At 60.0% G+C, this 24317-nt stretch overlaps 1 protein-coding gene across 3 annotated transcripts in view; it reads left to right on the top strand.

The window, feature by feature from the left end:
* The window catches only part of NFIC (nuclear factor I C), a 152818-nt gene that overhangs the window by 91463 nt on the left and 37038 nt on the right, over window positions 1-24317 (top strand). For all 3 annotated transcript variants that reach the window (XM_065422208.1, XM_065422207.1, XM_065422204.1), the window contains exons 3-6: window positions 12491-12562; window positions 19893-19967; window positions 20369-20492; window positions 23006-23130. In XM_065422208.1, the coding sequence (XP_065278280.1) occupies window positions 12491-12562; window positions 19893-19967; window positions 20369-20492; window positions 23006-23130 (396 nt within the window). The remainder of the gene's footprint in view (window positions 1-12490; window positions 12563-19892; window positions 19968-20368; window positions 20493-23005; window positions 23131-24317) is intronic.

The following is a 24317-nucleotide window of genomic DNA, read 5'->3' as shown; positions in this document are numbered from 1 at the left end:
GATCTCTGAGAGCTAGAGGCTGGCTTAAGCCCTGGAGCACAGGGCTTAGCTGGCTGTTAGCACTGGCACTGCAGGAGGGCGCAGGCTGGCCTGCTACCTATTCGTGAGCGAGATGGGAGCGTGTTTGCTGTTCGTTCAGCGCAGCTATTGCAATTCACAGCCGCTGAGGAGCTGCCCGTAGGCAGGTGTCTAAAGGGTGGCTGAATTCTTTGGAAAAAGCTGGGCCGTGGGTGGGTCTGGAGCACCTGGAAATCTAGTTCCTGACGTGGGTCTGATTGTATTTTGCCATTGCCAGCAAAGCCCACAAGCTACGGCAAGTTTCACTATGTTCGGAACCGGCTCCTCCGCGGGGCTACGCCGCCGTCGGGGGCGGGGTTCGCTCAGTGGGGAAAGGCTGAACCGCGAGTGGTTTCAGATCCCCGGATGTTGGCATGAGAATCCCGATCCGGGGACGGCTCCTCAGCTGGAACGTGTGAGGCAGCTCGGATGGTTTGGCTCAAAGAGATTGGCACTTTTTGGAAACGCTTCTGGAGGGCAGCTTTTCCAAACCCTGTGGGGCCGGGTGCAGTAAACCCAGGCCTGGGGGGCACGTTCTGTTCCCACCTCAGCCGCTTGTGGGGCCTTAGTTCCGCTGTGTGTGGCTAGAGCACTGTGCAGACGCTGGGCCGGGCACCAGGAGGCTCTGGCTGTTTGCCGCATGCTGGGCCGATCTGGCTGACTGTAATGGGGGGGCAAGCGGAGAGGAAGGCAGGTCCATAGCCGGGTTGAAGGCCCTGCTCCAGCGCAGGCTGGGACCTGGGGCAGGGCCCTGTGGCCCACGTTCTTAAAGGTAGGTAGGGGCTGGGCTGCTCAGCAGTGCAGTGGCCCGCTGACTTCAGACCCTGAGCTCCGGGACGTTCAATGAGACGTGGGCGTTGAGATGTTGAGGGGAGCCGCACTTTAGTGCCACTAAACCTCTGGCTCTCTGGGCCTCAGTTCCCAGCTGTACAATGGGGAGCCGAGCCCTGCCCTGCCCTGCCGCCCCGCTGTGCTGTGCGGGGCGCGCACAGACCAGGGTGCTGGGGCCAGGCAAGAGCCCAAGCTAGTGAATCCAGCCTGCTACCCAGCTGTGAAGCCCGACTGGAACATGCACACGTACTAGGGATTCAAGGAGATGTAGGCACCTAAACCCCTTAGGCTCCCCAACCCAAGCGCTTCTCCTCACCCACTGTTTTTCAGTGGGGAAGTGACTCATCCAAGCTCCTGCTCCCAGGCAGAACGCCCGGCTTCTGGCTCCCCGGCCAACGCCTAATCCACTATGCCCCGGGGTTGTCCCCTTCGAGCAGACACTGGAGCCGCGTGGGGTGATGGGAGGAGCTGGCACATGCTCCTTTATCCCTGCCGAGGTCTCTATTGATCCGGGCTGTGGCACAGCCTCGCCCAGGCGCTAGGAAAGGGACAATAGGGAAGGGCCCAGCCCCGGCCAGCCGGCGGAGAGGCTGCAGGCGGGGTTGTCAGAGGAGCTGCAGGTCAGTGGGAGGTGAACCGCACATCCCAGCCTGGGTAAGCCCCGCGAATCCCATCAGCTGGGTCGCCCGTGTGGAGCTGTTTGCCTTCGCTCTCGCTCAGATGCTCAGTCCCGGCTCCCACTGACTTCAAGGGAGGGCACTTGGGCACGGTCAGCCAAGTGTGCAGACGGCGCTCTAGGCAGGGCTTAAATTCTCCCTGAGTATGTCCCGGAGGCCAGGGGCTCATAGCTTCTGTCCCGTGGGTTTGAAAATATTTCCTGGAGCTGTGCCTTTGAGTCTTGGCGCTAGGCCTGCCTGGCTGCTTCGCTCTCCCCTAACCCTTTCCACCTGAGGATCTCAAAGCCCTTTTCACCAACTCCCCCTCCCTCTGCCTCCCCAGTGTAACTTACCCCTGTGATGTGGGTATTATCCCCATTTTACAGATGGGGAAACTGAGGGACAGAGTAGGGCAGTGACTCCCCTTGGTTATACCGTGTCACAGCCGAGAACAGGACCCCGACATCCTGACTCCCAGGCCTGCTGCCTTGCTCCAATCACAAGAGCTCCCTTCCCAGAGCCGGAGCTAGAAGCCCCGATCCCCACATCCCTTAGCGCTAACCTGGGCGTCATGCTTTGGCAGGCCTCCATTGCTAACGACTTCCAGAGACGCTGCAAGAGTTTGGGTTGAAATGGGGGAGGAAGGCGGAGGGCGTGTTCTGCCCAGGAGAGCATGTGTGTGTGTCTATGTACACACGAGTGTGCGCACGCGTGTCCGTGCAGACGTCTGTGTGTGTGTGAGGGTTAACAGTGCAAGCCTCCCGCTCGCTTGCCCGCTCTCAACTCCAGCAAAGAACAGCAGGGCAACCCTTTCTTCCCTTTCCTCTTTCTTTGCTGGCACGAGTCGCCTCCCTCCCTGCCCGGGAGAGTGACGTATTTCTGCAGAAAAAGGAAAGGGAAAATAGTGCAGAAAATTCCCCCACCCCCCAGCAGCTCTCCCCTCCCGGGGTCCTGGCACCCATCCTCACTCCCCCTTCAGCGCTCGGCTGCCCTGGCTCTTTTCCCTGGACTGCCGGAGGAATTCACGCAACCTAAAATGGCTGCCAAGAGGAAACTTGGTGTGTGTGTGTGAAGTGCGTGTGCACAAGTGTGTCTGCGTTGGGTTTCTCTTCCCTCATGCTCTGAAATGGCTGCCAGCTAAACCGGAGGCTGTGGGTTTGGACTAAGACGCCGGGTGGAGAGAAAGCAAAGCCAAGCACTAGACCCACAAGCACGGGGGTTTTCTTTCCCCGGCTTCTTTCTCTCATTCAGGGTTTCTCTCCCTTCTTATTTTCCCCCCTTTTTCAGCCCGTGATACCCCACCCCCATCATGGAGCCATTTCATTTGCACGCTTTGTTCCAGGACGCTTATTTTTAACCTGGCTTGCTTTATATTTGTATTGGCCGGTATTCGGGGAAGGACGAAAAATCCGGGAGTGTGGGGAGCCGGGGGAGAAAAGCGCGAGCCTCAGCGTGGCACGACGGGCACTATTTCACTCTGGGCAGACGTGTGAGAGGGCCCCGCGTGAGCAGTGCCCGGGGTGGGGGGCGGTTTCACACTGCTCCATGCACTGTGGTTCTAATGGGAGCACAAAATGGCCGCCGGGCCAGCATGGGGGAGTAACGTGGAATAGTGGGGAGGGGAGCGGAACAAAATGGCTGCCCTCGGCGGTTACGTCAAGCAGGATGCACTGCTGTGAAAGCCTTCCCCGTGGGCCGTTTCTCCTTCTCTTTTTCACCCCACCCACCAACAGCCTGTGCCATGGGTCTCAGCAACAGCGACGCCCTTTGCCTGTCTTTTGGGTGAGAAAAGCACATTCCCAAGCACCCGCTTCCGTGCCTCCCGAGGCCAAAAATAGCAGGCCGCGCTCCGGGAGCCGCGCTTCCGTGCGAGGTCTCGGGAAAGCGCGTGAAAGGGAAATCAGGGAGCAAAGAGCCGTCAGGCGGCTTGGCTGGGCTGCTGTGTTTTGACTGCGTTGTTTGGATTGCCTCAGCCTTTTCCCGGCATCAGCCAAAGCTGTGAAAGAAAAATGCCGAAGGCCAAACAGGTGGGAGGAGGAGAAGGATGGAGAAAGAGCGAGAGCGAGAGCGAGAGGAAAGAAAAAGGTGTGTGTGTGTGGGGGGGGGAAGGTTTGGAGCCGCTTTGAAGCCAGCCTGGCATCTCACCAGCTCTCAGAGCCAAGCGACGGAGGCCGATGGAAAGTACGGTCCAGACTCCTGGCAGAGGCGGATTAAGATTTATTGGAGCACTGGACACAAAGAACATTTGAGCCCCCCCACCCCTGGGGGCCCAGGGGCAACAGACCCTGAGGGGCCATCCCCCCCACTTCTTAACGTGGATCTAGTAGCCTCGGGCAGGCATGGAGCAGCTGCAGCATGGCTGTAGTTTGGGGGGGCAGTGGGGCGTTGCCCCCCAAGCTGCCAGGCTCAGGCCAGAGGCGACAGGAGGAGTGGTGCCGTACGTGGTTGCTGCCTTGGGCACAAAGCCCAGGCAGCAGCGGGGGACCCGGCGGGGGCAGCCTGGCAGCAGGAGCCAGGCACAGGCACTGAGCGAGCCCGGGTGGCGTGCGGCAGCTGCTGAGGCCGGGCCAGTAGCCGCGGGAGCTGCGCCAGAGAAGCCTTCCCTGCCCGGCTACTCGCTGCCTGTGACTGTGACCTTCCCGGGGCTCCCTGCTGCCTCCCAGCCGGGGCAAGGCCTCCTCTCCCCGCAGAGCGTGTCTGCAGGCCCAGGGGAGGGGGCAAGAGGCTGGACCAGAGCCCCCACTCCTGGGTCTCACTGGCAGCGGTGCGCCCTGGGGGGTGTAGACATGGGCACCTCGCCCCCCACCCAGGGCAAGCAGAGGGTCTGGGGATCCCCGCAGCAGCTCTTACCACTGACCAGGGGATGGAGCCCTGGGGGAAGACGAGGAGCAGGGCCACAGTTCCAGCGCCGCCAGTGGCCCCCCCACTTCTACCCAGGTTCTGGTGCTCCTGGGGGGCCCCACAAATTGGCCGGGGCCCCTAGGCACAGGCTCTGTGGGCCTGTGCGTTAATCCGCCCCTGCTCCTGGAGAAGATCCTCAGCAGGTCATGGAGGATACTGTGTGGTGCAAAATCCCTGTGAGTGGTACCGTGGGGCAGAGCAAGCCTGGATCAGAGGATCAGCCAGGCCCCACACTCTATCCCTGCAGTTCTTCGTTATCGTTATGTTAATGGCTCCAGCAGCCTTAACTCCTCAGTTACCCACGGACTGTGCGCTGCCGGGAATGACACACCACAGGGCTCTTTGCTGAGCACGCATTTTATCAGGCCTCTCGAAAACACGTCACAGGCGTTCATTTCAGTAGGGCTCCCAACCTGCCTTCCGCCCAGGAACCAGCGGAGCATTAGCAGCCCCATTGCATTGCGGGAAACTGAGGCACTCACACAGGAAGTGGCTGGTGCGAGCCACAGCAACAGACCCGGAAGTGGAATCCAGGAGCCTGTGCCAAGCACTAGGCCAAACTCAGCCCCGGGGCTGGGAATGGAAACCAGAGTAGAGCCTTCTGGAGCTGGGGCAGTTTAAACCAGCTGCCCTCCGGAGTCTCAGCTCCTGGTCCCCTGCTCTAACTACTAGACCATAGTCCAGCGCTGGCAGTAACAGCAGAACCCAGGAGTCCTGGCTTCCCAGCTTCTGCTCCAACACTAGACCACACCCCTCTCCCGCAGCCTGAGATCCCATCCAGCCCCAGGTAGATACGATCCTGTGGTTCTGTTGTGCCCTTGGCAAGGCTTCTTTTCCCTCCTGCCCGAGGTCCGGCTGTATCCAGACCCAGTGGGTCTCCCGGATGGGAGCGGTGGGCATAGCTTGGATGCCTGTGGCTAGTTAGCCACATGGCCAGCGTACAGTGGGTGGGCCCATGGCTGTGATTAATGTGGCCTGGCTCTAGGGCGACCCTGAGGGATGCTGGCCAGGGGGGTCCCTCCATTCGTGGGTGGAGAAACGGCCGCCAGGAGCGTTGCTGGGACAGGGCTGCCTCTGCCCAGCCTCGAAGAGGGGAAGCCGGGAACAGCAAAGGCCACTTGGGCTCTGCCTGGAGCAGAGGAAATGAGCCAGCGAGTCTCACACAGAGCCGGGCGGTACTGGGCCCCCGGGGCTTGGAGCTCATCCGCTGATGGAGCGCTGAGCGGGGGCCTGAGCCAAACCTCAGTGTCCTGGCTGCCTCCTAGTCCTAGAACGGGCTGAAGTGAAACCTTGGGTCCAAATCCCCAGGAGCTTTGGAGCCAGATCTTGACTTTGAGTCCCCAGTAGCTGCTCCTCCAGAATCACCCAGCTTAGGAGTCGGTGCCTGCGAGGTGCTGAGCACGCTCTGCTCCCATTGACCCAGCAGGATCAGCCCACCCAGGTCTCTCCAAGACCCCTGGGGTCAGCAGTGCCCCCGGCAAGATCTCCTAAGGAGAGCTGCGCTTGGGTCTCAGCCTGGGGACCCTGACTCCAAAGAGCTGACAGCGGAGCCCGGAGAAAGCGGAAGGGGATCCTAGGGAGATCCCAGTATGTTAGGGGGGAGCTCTGCGTACTGAGCGGTGTAACCCATGGGCTGCCAGTCCTGGCTGAAACCCAGAAGATGGGCTTGTTTCTGACGCTCTCCCCATGAGTCCGTCTGCCTCTAGCTCGGAGCCAGAGCCGGCACGTTCGGGGCGCTGGAGTTGCGGCTCCAGGGGATTCGGCCGAATACGTCCAATAAAGGTTTTCAATCTTTGCGCTCTGCACAAAGGAGGAGAAACACCCCAGCTCTGGAACAATCACTGAGGACTAGGAAAAACCTCAGCCCCCGTTTCCACGTGGCTCACCCTTGGGAAGCAGCACGGCCTGGCCCCGCTGTCCTCGCCCATCATTTAGCGGGAGCAGGAAACAAAACCAAAATCCATGCCAGTCACCCTTCCCGTTTCTAATGGGGCCTGATTCTCACTTCCACAGGGCCCCTTCACCCCACTCTACGTTCCCCCCCTTGGGAGGCCCCTGTGCATAGCCAGAGCGGGTGTGGCTGAGATTCAGGCCCCCAGGCTACAGAGAAGCCGTGAGCCCCAAGTTCGGTTCTGGATCCCTGGGCACTCGGGTGTAGGGATCTCGTTACCCCGGCACGGGGTCACTGCTGTGGTCTGGGGATTGAGGATCAGCTGCCCTTTAATGATCTATCTTCTGTCTGTGTGTCCATCCCTATGTCTGTGTCCATCCCTAGAACCTCTACATCCCACTCTCCCCCCACATGGCCAGACTGACTGGGCGCCGTGGCCCAGTCAGCCCCCGCCCCAGACAGTCCCACTCGGGGGGTTTCCCTGGTGACTCTTGTCAGCAGAGCGACCCTGGCAATACGACATGGCGCGGGGTTCATATTTACATCCCGATCTGCTGGTCTCAGTCACAATCCCCAGCTGAGATCAATGGGAATCCCTCGGCTTTGATGTCTCTCTGAGCCAGCACCCACACCAAGGGAGTGGTTTGCCTGCTTTTGATGGTTTGGGGGGGGGTGCCATTGGCGGGTGGCAGTGGGACAGGACTCAGCACTGCAGACTGCCTCTGCTGTCCCCACCGGCAGCCCAGACGCTGCCCTTGGGATGCATGGGGCCTGCCGGGTCTGTCGCTATTGCAGTGAGCACGGCTGGCTCTTCCAGAGCTCTGCGGGTCCTGCAGGAGCATCGGCAGGCCTGCCCCAGCTCCCAGGTCTGGTTCCTCGCTGTGACGGCTCAGCCAAACCTCCTAGCAGAGCGGCTCAACCCACGCTCCGTGCTCTGCGCTGACTCGGTGCGCCGGAGCCGGCTCTGTGCAGGAGCAGGCTGCAGAATTCACATCCGGGCCCTACTACCCCCACAGCACCATGGCTTTACAAACCCAAAGGGCTTTGAAACCAGCAACCTACCAGCTGGGCTTAGCCTGCATCTCCAGCCTAGAGGGAGACTGGTGTGAAGACCAGAGACTGCAACGGAGCTGTTCCGTCCTGGTTGCACGCCAGGGGGTGCCCATGCGTGGACATGGCTACCTATTGTGGGTATTTGTCCATCCCCTGTTACCAGGCTATCTGAGCCCCACCCCATCTTTAGTGTACTGAGCCTCGACGCTCCCATGGGGGCGGGGGCAGGGCAGCACTGCTAGCCCCATGTACAGGGGGGCAACTGAGGCACAGAGAGACAAGGTCACACAGGAAATCAGTGGCAGAGCAGGGGCTTGAGCCCTAGTCTCCTAAGACCCAGGTTGGGGCTCTAGCCACCGGACTATCCCTGAGCCCAGAGGAAGGCACCTATGGCAAGGCCCAAGCAGTACCATCAGCGGGGCCTTCCCTTGGGTCCCGTGGTGCATGCTGGGTGATGTAGTCCCCACGGGCTGCACTTTTGCATGAAGGTCCAGGGCCCAGCCTGGCTGTGGCTGCTCCTCCAGCCCTTGGGATAGCATGGCTCTCCATCCCCTGAATCAAAGCCCAGGTCCTGCCAGGACGGCAGGTACAGTTCCCCAGCCCCCAGCAGTGCCACATCCTGCCCCTGGGCTTTGTTCGTGGTGAGCAATGCAGCAGTCCCGGGGGGGTAACCACGCAGCACGGTCCTCCATGTCCGACTGGGGGGGAAGGGCGGGAGGGAAACGGCCTTGAAATCTAATCCAGGATGCTCTAGAAACCAATAGTGCTGAGCTCAGCGTCTGCGAGCCTGCCGAGGAGTCTGATTATTTTTAGATAAGATGGAGCAGGGACAGGGAGTGCGGGATGCAGGCTGCCCAGCCTGCCTGTGTGGCTGATGAGGCGGCGAGGGGTGGGGAGACTGCAGCAGGCGCTTCCTTTGCACCATTGCTCTTGAAAACGTAACACGTGCTGCCATCGTTCTAGTCTTCCCATTTTTTTAACTGCCTTTCCTTTGGGAGGGGCTGGCACGGGAGCGGGGCTGAGCCGGCATCGCCCCGGGGAAATCAGTGCAGTTACTCTGCATTTACCCCAGTGTCACTGAAGCCAGGATCTGGCCCCTCCTCCATCCAAACGGCACCGCGCAGGCCAAACCCTGCAGTCCTTACTCAGTCAAAACTCCCACTGAGGTGGGGAGCTCAGGCAAAGTGGGTGGTAGTGCCCCCTGGGGCACAGCAGAGTGGGGAGTCTGGATGAGATCTGCTTCCCAGCCCTGCAGAGACACTGCTCAGCAATTTGGGACAGGAAGTGGAGGGGTCTGCCTCCAGAGGAAGCAGCAGAAGGAATTCACAGAAGCACTGAGGCCTGGTCTACACTACAAACGTAGGTCAACATAAGCCATGTTAAGTCGAACTACTGATGTATGTGTCTATAGTACCGAGTCCCTTCCGCCAACCTAAGTGGCCTGTGAAGTTGACTAGCCCAGGTTTGTTAATGAGGCACGTGGCTCAGCCCCTTGGCTTCAAGTCTCCTAGTACAAGGAGTTACACTTCTGCAGGAAGTTGCAAGTGGCCAGACGTCGGGTAGGACACACACACATACACACACACACACACACCATCCGCATCCGGTAGAACGGACACACACACACACACACACCAGCCGCATCGGGTAGAACGGACACACACACACCCCGGCTGCATAGTGTGAGAAAGAGAAGACAGCCAGGCTACATTTCAGCAGCAACAGTGCTGGGTTTCCCGCATACCTTGTTTCTTGTCGCTAATGCAGTACATAAGCTATCCGGGCGTCACTGAAAGGGCACCAGGAGTGGAGACCCGGGGTGCAGGAGCAGCCAGGAGATGGGCATGTGGGTTGCCGAAGTCTGATGGCCATGGCGCAAGGGGGAAGGCAAAATAAAAATGCCCGCGGCGAGGCCCGTCCCTCCTCACAATCATGGGAGACGTGGCGAAGGTTGAAGCAGCAGCATGAGCTGGCTGTGAAAGCTGCAGGGGCTGGCAGAGTGGAAGATGAGCAAAAACCACTGATGCTGCTCTTGTTGCGGGTCTGGGGCCGAAACGTTGGGTATATGCACTGGGCATATGTGACGGACGCAATGCTGGGTATATGCAATGGATACATGCAATGGGTCTAATGCCGGGTATATAGGATGGGTATATGCCAATATAGCCCTGGGTATATGGGACAGGTGTAATGCTGGGTATAGTGATGGGTATAGTGCTGGGTACACACACTGGGTAGGGAGTTTGGGGCAGTGCAGGGTATATGAAATGGGTATATGCATTGAATAGAGCAATGGGTATAGCCTTTGGTGTAGTGCTGGGTATACTGCTGGGTACACGCACTGGGTGTAGTGTTGAGTATCGCACTGAGTTCCATATCAAGGGTGAAGGAGGGAGGGAAAGAACGACAGAAGGAATCGTGAAAAGGTCTGGGGGTCACAGGGCCCCCAGGGAAAGGTCTGGGGGTCACAGGGCCCCCAGGGAAAGGTCTGGGAGTCACAGGGCCCCTAGGGAAAGGTCTGGGGTCACAGGGCCCCTAGGAAGGGGGTTCCTGTTCCAAGGCCTGGCCCCCGAGGGAAGAGGAGTTCATCTTCACACCTTAACGTTTAACAAGTCCCGTCCCATGAGCTGGCCCTTCGTGGGGCCGGATTGTGGCGTCTGGCGCACACCAGGTGCTCAGCACGTTACGGCGTCTGGCCCCAAATAACGCCCTGCCTACAGACCCTCTCGTTCTGGGCTCGTCCCAGCAGAGAGCTGTGCGGGGCACTTGCCAAGGCAGCGCTGCTCAGCCAGGCAGCAGGACGGAGAGCCGGGCGAGCGCCCGCAGAGGGGCAGAGGGCGCGTGGCTGGAAGCCCCGAGTTTGAGCAGGGAGGGGAGACTTGGCGGAGTGTCAGCCGGGGTCACTGGGCTGGCGTGGGGGAACGCCCAGCTGTCGGGGGAGTGTGTGGAGACCAGGATCAGCCCCACGCCTGGGGGAGGGCAGAGGCTGAGCTGAAAATGCAGGGGCTAGAGGTGCAAAGGGGGGCTCTTGAGGGCAGGGGAATTGCTGGGGGGGAAGCCAGTACTGCTGCTGTCTAGCCTGGCTATGCACCCTACACCTGTAGCCTGGCTTGGGGGTGGGGGCGTCCAGCACCCTGCCAGCTCTGAGGGGTGTGGTGGCTAACGGGTGCCCCAGGAACCGCGATGGGACCAATCAGATCACCTCCCCTGAGTTGGCCCTGGAGGTCTCCCAGCTCTCTGCTGGCCCAGCCCAACCCCGCTTCGTTGGGGGAGGCAACCAGCACACAGCCTGAGGCTGTGTCTCCATTACCCTTCCCCTCCTCCCCGTGCCCTCTTCTGTCTGCCAGTGTACCTGGTCTCCATGCCACCTGCTGAGGCCTGGCCAGTCCTGTCTCAGATCCCCCAGACGGGACCCACCCTGGCTCGCCCGTGGGGGCACTCCATGACCGATGTCACAGCCCCGTGACACCATAGCAATGAAATCCCACTGCCTCGAACAAGGTCTGGGAGCTCCGGGACGGCTCCCTGAAACCACTGAGACTCTGCCACAACCCTGGCACTGGTGACCCCCCCAGCCCTCCCATAGCTGTGGCTAGCTTGCTAGCGAAGGCAGTTTGGGCGGCTCTGAGCCCCCCACGGCACCTACTGCCCCGAGCATGCCAGGCTGTGGCATCGCCCCGCGGAACGCTGGCTAAGGCCCGGGTGGCAGAGCCAGGTGCAGTGGGCAGGCCAGGCGGTGCTTTGTACCAGTGCGCAGGGCCGCGCGGCGAGGGGGTTGCAGCCACAGCAGAGGAACCCAGGGCTGTTTCATGGCGCCATCGGTTCTGAGGTTGGGAGCTTCCTCCATTACTGGCGGCAGGCAGGCAGCGGTGAGGGCAGGAGGCTCCGTCGGGCACAGCGGCCCATTAATCATTGTATGGGAACAGCAAAGTGACCTCTGGTTAGTGAGCGCAGACCACGCAGGGGCCATTACAGCACAAATGATATTACATAAAGCAGCCATTAGTGTTTGTCTGTTGCCAGGGGAACCAGGGGCCTGCCTGGTCATGGTCACTAGAGGGGAGGAGGGAGGGGTCTTTCTTTCTTTCTTCACTCCCTCAACCTTTACAATTCCCCCCCACCCCTCCCGCAATTTGATTTGGATGCCGCATTCTACTCCACTTCCTGTCCTAACTTCTTGCACAGCGTTCCTGTGCACTGTTACATGGTTGCTGTGTTCCACCCCAGAGGTGGCTGCATTCCAGCGTGCCGTGAGTGAGCCATGTGCAGCGTTGCTGTCCAGTATTCAATTATTGCTGTGTTCCAGCCCAGTGGTGGCGGCAATGACTCCCTTTCCTTTCACTATCAAAGAGATCCTCTAAGGGATACTGTGAGGAAATACTAATGAAGCTTCTTAAACATTTTAAAAACCTTATTTACTTTACATACGACAATAGTTTAGTTATTTATTATAGACTTATAGAAAGAGACCTTCTAAAAACGTTCAAATGTATGACTGGCCCGCGAAACCTTAAATCAGAGTGAATAAATGAAGACTCGGCACATCACTTCTGAAAGATTGCCGACCCCTGCACTAGAGTCAGTTTCCAGCCAACAGGGGGCGCTGCGGGGAATGCGACAGGGTCACTAAGACAAGGTGTGTGAGCTAGACCGGAGCCCAGCCGCTCCCAGCTCCTACTCCCGTAAGCCACAGTTTCCACACCTGTGAATCACAGCTCGTGGGAGCTATGTTGCCATCTTCCTGGGGCGTGCGAGAACCAGGGCAGGTGACGGGGCGGGTGACTCCGCCGGAGCCAGTGAGCACCAGCGTCCACCACCCTTTGGGGCCGCACCAGGCAAAGGAAGCACGGAGCGCTGGTGGAATTAATTGGGGGGCAGAGCGCGATGGGGGCTGTTGGGCCATCTAGGGCAGGCTCGATGCAATGCCAACTCTCCCCACTCTAATGCAGCCCCCAGCTCCTGCCATCCTGAGAGCGGGCTGGGGGCAGTGGGCTGGTCGCTGCCAACAGGGGGCGCTGCTCAGAGCGGGGCACAGGAAGCGGGGAAAGAGGCTGGCGAGGGGGTGCTGGCCTGCAGTCTCACGCCTGGCTTTTCCTTTCAGATTCGGAGCAAAGCAGCAGTCCGAGGACAGGGATCGGCTCAGACCAGGAGGACAGCAAACCGATCACATTGGGTAAGTCAGCGCAGGGCGGGGGGGTCCCCTCACCCCTTTCCATTGCCAGCTTGCAGGGGGGCAGATCTCTCACGCAGACCCCATTTAAAGCGCTCTCAGAACCCCTGCGGGGCAGGGAAGGAAGCCATATGGGTACTGAGGCAGTTGACACCCTACCCATTCGCCCTCCGCAAACCCAGGGGCCAGGCCTCTCGCTGGCCACAAGAGTGGTGAGTTTGGGGCTCTCTCAGCCTAGCGTCCCCTGGTGGGAAATCTCTGCACAGCGAGGCCTGAGAATGGGGGTGGGGGAGGAGGAGTTTCTTAAAGCCCCAGCCTCTGGAGTCAGGTGCTTATGGGAGAATCTCAGCTTTGGTTTAAAAAATAGCCCAGGGACGTTTCTCACCCATGTGGCTGTGGAGAAACGCTGGAAGACCTGAAGCCTCTGCAGTCTGAAGGCAAAGGACGAGAACCCCCGTTCGTTAGTTGTCACATCTCAGGATTCGTGGGGGCTGCCCCATCATTCTGGGACGCTGTAGGGGAGGCAGGTTTCTGCTCAGAAGAGGCCCGGAGGCCGGGGCTGGGATAGTGGAGGGGCTGTGGGGTGAGAGTGAGGGGCAGCAGCAGAGCTGTGGGGGGGACCCAGCACCGGAACAGTGGAGAGGCTGCAAACCAGGGGCATGGGGCATTGGCAGCGCTGGGCATGGGAAGCTTGTACAGCGCTCGTGCATGCTAGGCCAGGCTCTCTTGTCAAATTACCCCCCCAGGCCGCTTCTACCAGAGCGGGCGTGGGGGTCCTGAGGGGCACAGAGAGCGGTCACACAGCCGCCCCAGACTCTCTGCCACAGCGCTCCTCACCCGGGGAACGGCTGAACAGACCTCACGCCTGCCGCAGGGGGCGCCGGAGAGCACTGGGTCAATGTAGTACCACAGGCGGGTTCTCACCCCTGCCACAGGGGGCGCCGGAGAGCCCTGGGTCAATGCAGTACCACAGGCGGGTTCTCACTCCTGCCACAGGGGGCGCCGGAGAGCCCTGGGTCAATGCAGTATCACAGGCGGGTTCTCACTCCTGCCACAGGGGGCGCCGGAGAGCACTGGGCCAATGCAGTATCACAGGCGGGTTCTCACTCCTGCCACAGGGGGCGCCGGAGAGCCCTGGGTCAATGCAGTACCACAGGCGGGTTCTCACTCCTGCCACAGGGGGCGCCGGAGAGCACTGGGCCAATGCAGTACCACAGGCGGGTTCTCACTCCTGCCACAGGGGGCGCCGGAGAGCCCTGGGTCAATGAAGTACCACAGGCGGGTTCTCACTCCTGCCACAGGGGGCGCCGGAGAGTCCCAGTCCAGCCCTATGGAAGCGGGAAGGTTTTAGCCGAGTTTTGCATCGAAGTGGCCAGCAGCACAGACACCTGCTCCTTCAGGGGGCAGTGTTGTGCCTGCTCTCCCAATGAGATCAGACAGCCCACAGCAGGATCATGAGCCGGCAGGGCGAAGCCCAGGTGCTCCCAAGGGGTCACGTTTGTGCTTCCCCCTGAGAGCTGCTGGGGCCTTTTCAAGAGCACACGGTTCCCTCTTGCCAGCAGTCGATGAGGAAGATGCTGAGGGCACCCAGGCCTCTCCAGCCAGCACCCCAAGCCAGTGGTTCTGTGCCTGGCTGTCAGGCTGAGGCTCTGGGCCCCCCTTAGGCGCCCGTGTTCACAAGAACCGGGCTCTGCGTGCCCCCCAGCTCCCGGGCACAGAGTCAGAAACAGCCCTTTGCATGAAGCGAGCTTGGAGCTCAGACTTGGCGCGAGGATTTGCAAACACAGGAGATGGGGCGGGGCTGGGTGCGGTGGGTAGCGCTGGAGAGAGGGTCAGACTAGCACAAATAGAAGAGCTGGATGTTAATGGAGAGCAGAACTTCCCCACCCAGGCAGGAACGTTAACCCTCCGCTCTAGGAAAGCCCCTCTCTGGGGGACAGGTGGGGCACCGAGCGGTTCACCCATTAGTAATGTCAAGAGAGGGGTGTCCACAGGACGCCCCTGATTTCACAGGAGTTCACGCCACAGACGTGTTGGGCCCCTGCAACAAATATTACTTGTTACTTGTATCACAGTAGCACCTAGGGGCCCCCAAGAAAGATCAGGACCCCACTGCCAGGAGCTGCCCAGACACCTAGAGAGACAGCCTGGCACCCCAAGGGTGGGAGGGGGACCCAGAGGCCAGAAGCAGGCCAGTGGTAGAGACAAAAAGAGAACCCAGGTGTCCTGAGGCCTGGGCCTCCCCACGAGGCCGCACGGTTTTAGACAAAAGCACATTTTGGTCGGCCGCCGCGTCTGTCTGACAGCCAGCAAGGCGGAGGCAGAGGAGCAGGGAGAGAGGGCTCCCAGCCGGCCTGCGCCAGCCAAATCCCTGGCTGCCGCTGGTCCAGGGCATCCCCAGAGCAGCGCCCGGAAGTGCTGGGGGTGAAAGGTCAGGCGCTGAGGTGGAACAGAAAGGAAGCGATTGGATTTTGCTAGATGGGAAAATGCCACGGAGAGGAAACTGCTGAGCCAGGGCTTTCTCCTCCACCTCCGGCTTCTGCCAGCAGCGTCTCAGCCGCCGGTGACGCTGAGACCCAAACTGACCCCGTCTGCTGCTGGTGCACCACCCCGCACTCTCGCCGTCCTGCAGCAGAAGTGCTGACTTAGCAAACCCAGGCTGCAGCAGGGGCTTGGCTCCTTGGTGCCTGGGGTGACATACGCTCCCAGCAGATGCTGAATAGCTTCCCTCTAAGGGGACCGGGCTGAGCGACGGGGAGACCGCTGGCTGGCCAGGAGCCGGAGTTTTTATCAGCTGGTCTGTGGAGCGTGGAATGAGTTTGGCAGGCCTCAGCCCAGCTCCCCAGCATAACAGCCGTCCTTGGGCTCCTTGCAGAGAGGCCAACAGAGTGTTTGTGTGGAACTGTGGCAGAGGGCAGCAGGACAGCAGGAGCATGCCCTGGGATTCCAGGTGCAGGGTGACTGGAGACGGGCAGGGTGGTGCCAGTGGTAGGATCTGGTGCCCAGAACAGGGACTGAATCCCAAGCTGGCAAATTCACAGTTTGCCCCCATTCACTGACTTTGCTGTCTCGCTGTGAGCGCCTGGATCTCCCGCCCGCGGCCGCTTTCCACTGAGTCACTCCTGTGGTTGGGTTTGGTTTTCTGAGTCACCCCCCACGTGCCAGAGGCCCCTGCACTCAGCTTTGCCAGCGTGCCAGCCCCGGGGCATGCGGGCAGGAGCTTGGCTGCCAACTGGGGATGGAAGTATCTAGGACTATTGAGCCATCAGTTATTATTGAGAAGTGGCACCTGGAGGCCACCCCCGCTGGCACACTCCATGCCAGCCCTAGACCATTGTGCCAGGCGCTGCACAAACATACAGTCGAATCAGCCCCTGCCCAGAAGAGTTTACAGTCTATACAGACAAAAGAAGGAGTTTAAATCTCCATTTTAGAGACAGGAAGCTGAGACCCGGAGAGCCAAAGGGACTTGCCCCTGATCACGCAGGGGATCTGCAGAAGGACTGGGGTCAGATCTCTGAGCCCTGTGCTCTTCCGAGACCCAGGCCAACAGCCTCAATGCAAGGCCATCCTGCCTTTGTGCCATTTGCTGCTAAAAAAAGAGGGACTGCTGTTCTACCAAGCCTGCCCTGATGCGTGCATGATTCCCATGCTCAGAACTGCATACACCAGCCTTGATACAGCACTTGTCAGTCCCCAAATACAAATGCAGGGCTGTGTCATTGTCCCCACTTTACAGATGGGGAAACTGAGACGCAAAGCTTGTCACCCTAACTTGATAGATTTCTTTGAAGAGATTACAAGTTTGGTTGGTACAGGTAATAGTGTAAGGCATTTTGGCTTGGTACTGCAGGATATTTTGATTAAAAAACGAGAACAATACAAGATCAACACGGCACCCATAACATGGACTAAAATCTGGCTCACTGATGGGTCTCAAAATGTAACTGAGAATGGGGACACATCATCAATGTGCTTCTAGTGGAGTCCTGCCGGGATCAGTTCTGGGCCCCACGGTCTTGAACATTTTTATCAACTACCTTGAAAAGAATATCAAATCATCACCGATAAAGTTTGCAGATGACACAAAGATTGGTGAATAACGAAGCTGACAGGTCACTGAGACAGATCGGGCTAGTTTGCCTGGTGAGCTGGGCACAACCAGCCAACCTGCGAAGTCACCTGTCGAGGAACCATTACAGGAGGCGATGAAAAAGATGGAGAAACGTTCTTCTCTCTTGCCACAGACGGCAGGACAAGAGGCAGTGGGTTCCAACGACAGCGGAGCAGATTTAGATTAAAGCTCAGTAAGAACAGTAGGACAATGGACCAGACCTGCCTCGGGAGGTTGTGGAAGCCCCTTCACTGGAGGTTTTTGAAAGGAGGCTGGAGAGCATCTGTCTTGGATGGTGCAGACACAGCAAATCCTGCCTCTTGGCAGGGGTTAGACTAGATGACCCTTGTGGTCCCTTCTAACCCTACAGTTCTTTGGGGTACTCCTGGGGAAGCAGTGCCTCTGAACAGGACTTTGGGGTCATGGTGGATAATCAGTTGAACTCGCTCTGGGTTACTGTGATCCTTGGACGTATAAAGAGGGGACTCTCAAGTAGGAGTAGGGAGGTTCTTTTACCCCTGGATTTGGCTCTGGTGTGACCGCTGCTGGGACTTTGTCCAGTTCTGGTGCCTACAATTCAGGAAGATGTTGCTCATGGGGGAGGGTTCAGAGAAGAGCCCTGAGAATGACTACAGGATTGGGACACCTGCCTCGCGGAGCTCTGTCTGGTTAGCAAAGAGAAGGTTGAGGGGTGATGTGGTAAGCAGCTGCCTCGGGAGCAGGAATTTGAGACTCGAGGGCTCCTCAGTCCAGCAGAGCCAGGTCTAATGAAATCCAGTGGCTGGGAGTTGAAGCCGGGATGACAAACAAGGTCCAATTTTTAGTGAGGCTAATTAACCATTGGAACAATTTGCCTGGGGCCGTGGGGGGGGGGGTTCTCAGCCCTGGAAATGGTTAAATCAAGAGGGGGTGTTTTTCTCCCAGCTCTGTGCTTGTTCCCCAGGAATTAGTTCAGGGATGTGCTGTGCTGGAGCCAGAGGTGAAAGTAAGCCCGTACGCCCCGGTACGGTGTATCGGCAAGAGCCGGTTTGCCGTACCGGGGCAGCCGGCTTCCCCGGGGGCAATTTAAAGGGCCTGGGGCTCCCAGCAGGGGCTGGAGCCCCAGGCCCTTTAAATTACCACCAGAGCCCCACTGCTGGAGCCCTGGGGTAGGGCTGCGGGGCTCTGGGGGCTCTTTAAAAAGTCCGGGGCTCCCGCTGCTTCTACCGCCCCGGCCCTTTAACTAGCCGCTGGAGCCCCGCAGCTTCCCCAGGGCTCCCGCGGCTATTTACAGAGCCAGGGCGGTAGAAGCAGGGGAGCCCCGGGCCCTTTAAATAGCCCCCGAAGCCCCGGGCTGCTGCTGCTACCCTGGGGGGGGTGGGCACTTACCTTACAGGGTGGGCTGGGGCTGGCTCTGACTCCCTCAGCCACGCCCCTTCTGCCCTAGGCCCCGCCCCTTCCAGGGGCCAGAGCTGGCCCCAGCGTACCGGTAAGTCACTGGACTTACTTTCACTCCTGGCAGGAGCTCAGAAGAGATGATCACAGTGGTCCCGGCTGACGTTAAAATCTAGGAATAAGTGAAGGGACTCGAGTCATACCCGGGCCAGGACTACCTGCTGTCCTGCACCCACGCCACTGGGTCATTTCTATGGATAACAAGAATATCCAGAGTAAACGTTTTAAAAGCAAAAGAGCTTGAAAGGGGAATGAACCCTCCTACTTCAGGGCAGGAGCTGAGCTCTAGCCATGGGGTCAGGAGGGGCCTGTGCCTGGGGCAAGTACCCCATCCCTGCGGGATTCTTGCCCGTTCCTTGGAAGCAGCTGTTAGAGGCAGGATACCAGGCTAGATGGGCCCCTGATCTAATCTGGCAAGTCCTGTGCTGCCTCTGCTGTGTCTCTGATTAAAGCAACATTCTGGCTAAAAAAACCGAGGAGTCCTTGTGGCACCTTAGAGACTAGCACATTTATTTGGGCATAAGCCTTCGTGGGCTACAGCCCACTTCTTCAGTTACAACCGCCCTGAGCACTTGTGACTCAGCCCATGGAGAGAATTAGAGCTGCTTTCACACCCCAGGTTGGGGTTTGAAGCTATGTGAGTGCCATGAAAGCAGGTCAGGTCAGTGTGACATGTACGTCAGTTACCGGCTATCTGACACACAGGTGCAATACGTGGGAGCCAGCATGAGTCACGCAGATAGGAAATTAGATTTCACAGCCAGTGCCTGGGGATCTGGGCTGGGGATCCCTCGCCCTCTCTGAGCCCCAGGCAGGAGCGGGCAGCGCTCGGGGGGCAGGGTTGTTGACAAGGAGCAAAAAGGGTGGGGAGGAGCCAGGCTGGGCCATGCCGACGCTGCTCTGGTGCCCATTGGATCTTCCCACTGGGCCGACTTGGGAACTTGGCAGGGGCCCATGGGCCGGCAGCTGCTGGGCGAGGGGGCAGATTGCGGCTTTAACGCCAGGCTGCGGGAATGTCTGCTCCAGCCATTGCCCCAAGCAGACCATGGGAGGTGCCCGGGATCCCGCACCTCGGGGCGGCTACAGCCTCTCTTCCTTGCCAGGACTCTAGCTAGCTGGCAGCCCCAGGAAGCGATGCCCAGCACAGGCAGCAGGAGGGCTGCAGGAGGGAGGAGGGAATCTCCGTGGCCCTGCCCGCCCTGGCCTCTGCAGAGATGCGGCCAGTAGCTGAGGTGCCATCTCTACCCCGGAGCTCCTCTCCCCTAGGGCCCTGCAGAGCGATGACTTCCAGCATCTAGGCTCCCTGGCCCACTCCAAACCCAGAGCCAGCCCAGCCCCTTGGCTCTGCTAACTGATGGGCAATTAACTCAGTGAGCCAGCACCTCAGGCCAGGCTGCTCTAGACCAGGAACGCACCGGGCCTTGACTCTGGCCTAGCCAAGGGGAGCCCGGACCTCCTGCAGGCCCCTGCCTCAGCTCCCAGGAGCAAGGCTGGGACCAGCAAGCCAGGCAGCTCCCCGCACCCGCAGAAACCTGGGCACCGTGTGCCACGTGCGCTCCTCGGGCATCGCGGTGGGGCGTCATGACACTGCTGGGCAACGCCGGCCCCCGGCGGCCGTGCAAGGAGGCAGGTCCCCAAAGCAATGGCTTGTGGGTGGAGGGCTGGGCAGAGGCCCACCCCGGTTAGAGCCACAGGGAGGGAATGGCGGCGAGTCTGGTGCCAGCTATGGGTGCCCAGAGCCGTGTCTCTCGGCTCCTCTCATCTCTCTCTCTCTCCCCGCGGCAGATACGACAGACTTCCAGGAGAGCTTTGTCACATCGGGGGTATTCAGCGTCACAGAGCTCATCCAGGTCTCCCGAAGTGAGTACCAGGCCGGGGACGCGGTGGCAGGCAGGAAAGCCGTCGGGGCCCCAGAACTTTCCCTAGCCCTGACAAACGTGCCATTGCATGGCGAGGCAGAGCCAGACACTTCCCCTTCCGCCCCCGCAGCCCCTCCAGGGGAGCAGACTGCGTGGAGTTCGGCTCAGGGCCTGGTGAACAGGTCTGGGCACAGCCTGGCAGCCTCATGCCAATGGCTGTGTTCCCGAGCCCAGTGGGGGCGCCAGTCCTAGCTGGCATAACGGCCAGGGTGAATGTCCCCCCAGGAGTGGGTAGCAAACGCAGCTTTCCCCCGGAGCAGAGACCCAGGGGAGCTCTGACATGGAGGGATGTTTTTCTGATTAGCCCCCCTGACGCGGGTCTCTCTATGTTGTGATCCACAGCGCCGGTGGTGACAGGCACGGGGCCAAACTTCTCTCTGGGTGAGTTGCAGGGTCATCTGGCCTATGATCTGAACCCCTCGAGCACTGGCATGAGACGGACGCTCCCCAGCACCTCGTCCAGCGGGTACGTACCAGCCTCAGCACGGGCTCTGGGGGCAGCGGGGCCGGGTGGGGGCTGGGCTGGGCCTTTTCTAGGCCTTCTCTGTGCAGCACAGTGTGGGAAGGGCGAGGCAGGTTCAGTCCTGCTTCAGCCAGACGTGGGGCTTGCCGGCACGCCTAGTCCCATGCGTGCAAGCACCTTCCTGGGCACACACACACAACCGTGCCCATAGAGGCCCGGATGTACAGAGATGTAAGCACGCACGGGGACCCGCGTGGCGGTGCAGTCGCACATGGAGTCCCACGTCTGCACCCTGCGACACGCATGGCGCTCCAGTCACACACGCCGACAGAGCACGCACGTCCGCGGACTCGTGCAGACACACACACCGGGCAGCATTGTAAAACTCCGCCTGCGCGGCCTCAGATCGGGGTTAGTTTGGTCCACGGAATAGAAATCCAGGGCAGGTTTTTGCCTTTGCTGGGCGGTAGCCAGAGTCCAGTGCAGGCGGGCTTCTCTCCTCCTCAGTCCTAGTCCTCTCCCTGCCTGACACGCGGTGTCCTAGGGGAACTCCTTCCTTCCACGCTGGCTGCAGCCCAGGCTCCCAGCCTCTAGCCTGGTAACCTCCTCTGGTGCGGAGGGGGCATATGTGTTACTTAACCCCAGCAGTGCTGCAGCGCTCCAGGGACCTGGTGCAGCCACAGCCCTGCTGGGAACAAAGCCAGCAGTGACGTGGTTAACCAACAGTTTTGGCCTGGTGGCTTCCAGGGCCAACCTAGAACAGCCCTGAGCTTGGCAGCTGCAGCAGCCTGGCGGCGTGGGCCTGTCACTGCTCCAGCTAAGCCGGGCCAAGGCTGTGCGGGAGTTGGATGGGAGACCGCTTGAGGAGCCCTGCAGAAAATGGCGTGGGCCCTGCCCCCAGTGATGGGGGCTTTCCCCTCTGACGCAGGCCTGGCCCCATGCCTGAGGCTGTTGCATATGGACTGAGGCCGGTGGAGACTTAGGAATGAGGAGGAGTATTAGCAGCAGTGTGCGGGCTCCCTACCTCCTTTGGACAGACCTTGTGCCTTCCTGTAATCCCCGTCCCTCTGAATATGGTCTTTGCCACTTCCGGTCCTAGACTGTTGTGTGGCTGTTAAACAGCTGCTGCGTTCCACCCCAGAGGCAGCTGCCCACGTGACTCCCATGCATAGCTAGCCGGTGAGGATGATATTATTCAGTGGCTGTGGGTGTGCGCCCTGTGCTTTCAGCCTGTAAACTAGTATGAGAGAACAGGAGCCTGGGAGCTGAGGGAGAAGCAGCCCGCTTAGGTCTCTGGGCAGAATTTGGCTTTCATGGGCGCTGCCAGGTTACTGGAGAGCAGAATTTGGCCCACAGAGTCCATTTCCTCTGCCAGGGAACAAGCTGGCAGAGACCAGGCCCTGTGGATTTCCCTCCAGATGAGCTAGGGGAGGGGAGGGGGATCTTGCCGGCCTTGCCTCACTGGTTTGGCAGGGTGGACGAGGTCTCAGGGAGCCCCTTCCTTTCTCTCGTCTTTGATCGGGGCCGGCGTGGGTCAGCCAAGCCCTCGGACACATGCTTAGAGTTAACTGGCGCTCCGGGCATTGCTGGCGATGGTTGGCTACACTGGGGCCTGTTTCTGGCCTGACTTGCTTCCCAGGCCCGTGTTGGTATCACTACGTCGCGCAGGGGTGTGAAAAATCCACACACCCCCCCGAGCGACGCAGTTACACCCCTAGCTTCCTGCAGACAGCGCCCTGCGCACGGGAGGGCTTCTTCCATAGACACAGTGACCCCTCTCCGGGAGGTGGATTAGCAAGGCCAAGGGGAGCGGCTCTCCTGACGCGGCAGCTGTGTGCATGAACACAAGTTTGGCTCCCAGACCACCCCTTCCTCTTGGAGCCCACTGGGGTCGCGTGGGTGTAACGGAGAGGAGAATTGGGCCCAACAGCTTCATTTCTTCTTGTCACTGACCCCAGGGCTCCCTGCCACCCGCTCCTCACTGGCGCCCCTTCTGCGCCGAGGCTCCAGGAGGCAGCAGCCACAAGGTGCCACGTCCGTATGGGCTTGGCCCAAGAATCTCAAAGTCGGTAGCCTCCTCTTCTGCCACGCGCACCCCAGGGGACATTCTGCCCCTGAGTAATGAGCGCTCCCAGCTGCACAGTGATAACGTCACATTCCTACAGCCCTGACCCGTGTCGGGGGGGCCACTCACTCAGGGAATAAGACTGGGCTGGTGACTCGCCTGAGGTCAAACAGCCATTCAGTGGCAGAGTCCCCTACTCTAACCACTAGACTACACTTCCCTCCCAGAGCTGGGCAGTGGCAGAGTCCCCTACTCTAACCACTAGACTACACTTCCCTCCCAGAGCTGGGCACAGAACCCAGGCATCCGGACTCCTATCCTTGGTTCTAACCACTAGACAGGGAGGGAGGGAGCCCCCGAGCCCTGATTGCCGCCCTTGGCTGTGGGCAGGAGCCTATGGCAGCGAAAGGCCCTGGTGCCTTGATCAATTCTCCTTCCTCCCCTTCCCCAGGAGTAAACGACACAAGTCTGGCTCCATGGAGGATGACATAGACACGAGTCCGGGGGGCGAGTACTACACCTCGCCCAGTTCGCCCACGAGCAGCAGCCGCAACTGGACAGACGACATGGAAGGGGGTAGGTATCCCGCCCGGGCCTTCTCCGGCGTGTTCTCCCAGCTCGGGCGCCAGGCGGGGCCCTGAACCCGGCTTCTCCTTTCTGGGTTAGTCCCTTCGGCTTCGGAGCCAGTTCCTGGCTCAGAGGGTCCCCCAGGTGCTGAGCAGGGAAAGGAGCCGCTCCCTGCATCCTGGGGCATGCCTGCTGCTGATCATGGCTTCCCAGGTGCTGTGTGTGAGGGCATGGCCGGGGGGCGAGCCAGCGTGCCATCCTCCCTCTGCCAGAGACCAGCAGCCGCAGGGTCACTCTGCCAGGCACTCTGGGCTCGCTAGCGGAGCTCCTGGCTGGGTGCGTGGCGCTCTGTAGGAGCCCTCTAGTCGGGGCACTCAGATTTCTATAGGTGCTGTGCAGGGAATTTCCATGGGTCCACGGGGTCTTCCCCAGCACAGCGTCTCTGGAGTGGGTCTGTGTCAATGAAGCTTCCAGGGGAGGGCCAGCAGCTCTTCCCGTGAGCTGCCCTTCCCGCTCAGGAGGCCACCTGGCTCCCCGCCCACCCCCTGCACTCACGGTGTCCCTGGCCCCGAGCCCCTCTGTGCACTGCCAGGCTGTGGCCCTGCCCCCGCCGCTCCCCATCTCCACAGGTGCCCCATATTACTGAGGACGGATTTCTTCCTTGTTTGATGTTTTGTCTTCCTGTCTAGACAGCCCCAATTAGCCGTTCATTAAGGGGGGGGGGGTTGGCTGAGCTAATTAAAGCAATACAGACCCTTTTTCAGACGGCTGGTTCCTGGGGTCCCAGGCGGCGCCAGTTGTCCCTGCAAGGACGGGGTGGGGGGAGGGTGTTGTACATTATCTTGTATTTATTTCTTTTTATAATCTTGCGATTTCTGTCAGCGGGTAGGGGGAGGTTCCCCAGGGATCTGCTGGGTTGGGGGGGGCAGCGGGCACTGGCAGCTAATGGCCCCGGGGGGGGGTCACCCCCCAGCTTCACACAATTAGGGACGTTTTTAAAGGGGCTCTTTAGCTTTCCTACCTCTCAGCCTCGGAGCCCCAAACTATTCCCCCCCCCGTCCTTGGGCCCGGCCCCCGGCCCTCCCCCCAGACTGTGCGTGTGCGTGTGTCCGTGTACACCTCTGTGTTTGTGCACATGTGTGTGTAAAGGTGGGCTGGGGGGGTTCAGACTCCAAGCCCAGATCCTGGGCCCCCTT

The sequence above is a fragment of the Emys orbicularis genome, chromosome 24, assembly GCF_028017835.1.
Source record: "Emys orbicularis isolate rEmyOrb1 chromosome 24, rEmyOrb1.hap1, whole genome shotgun sequence".
Lineage (NCBI taxonomy): Eukaryota > Metazoa > Chordata > Testudines > Emydidae > Emys > Emys orbicularis.
Note: the sequence above shows the minus strand (reverse complement) of the source record. Positions and strands in the feature narration are given on the sequence as shown.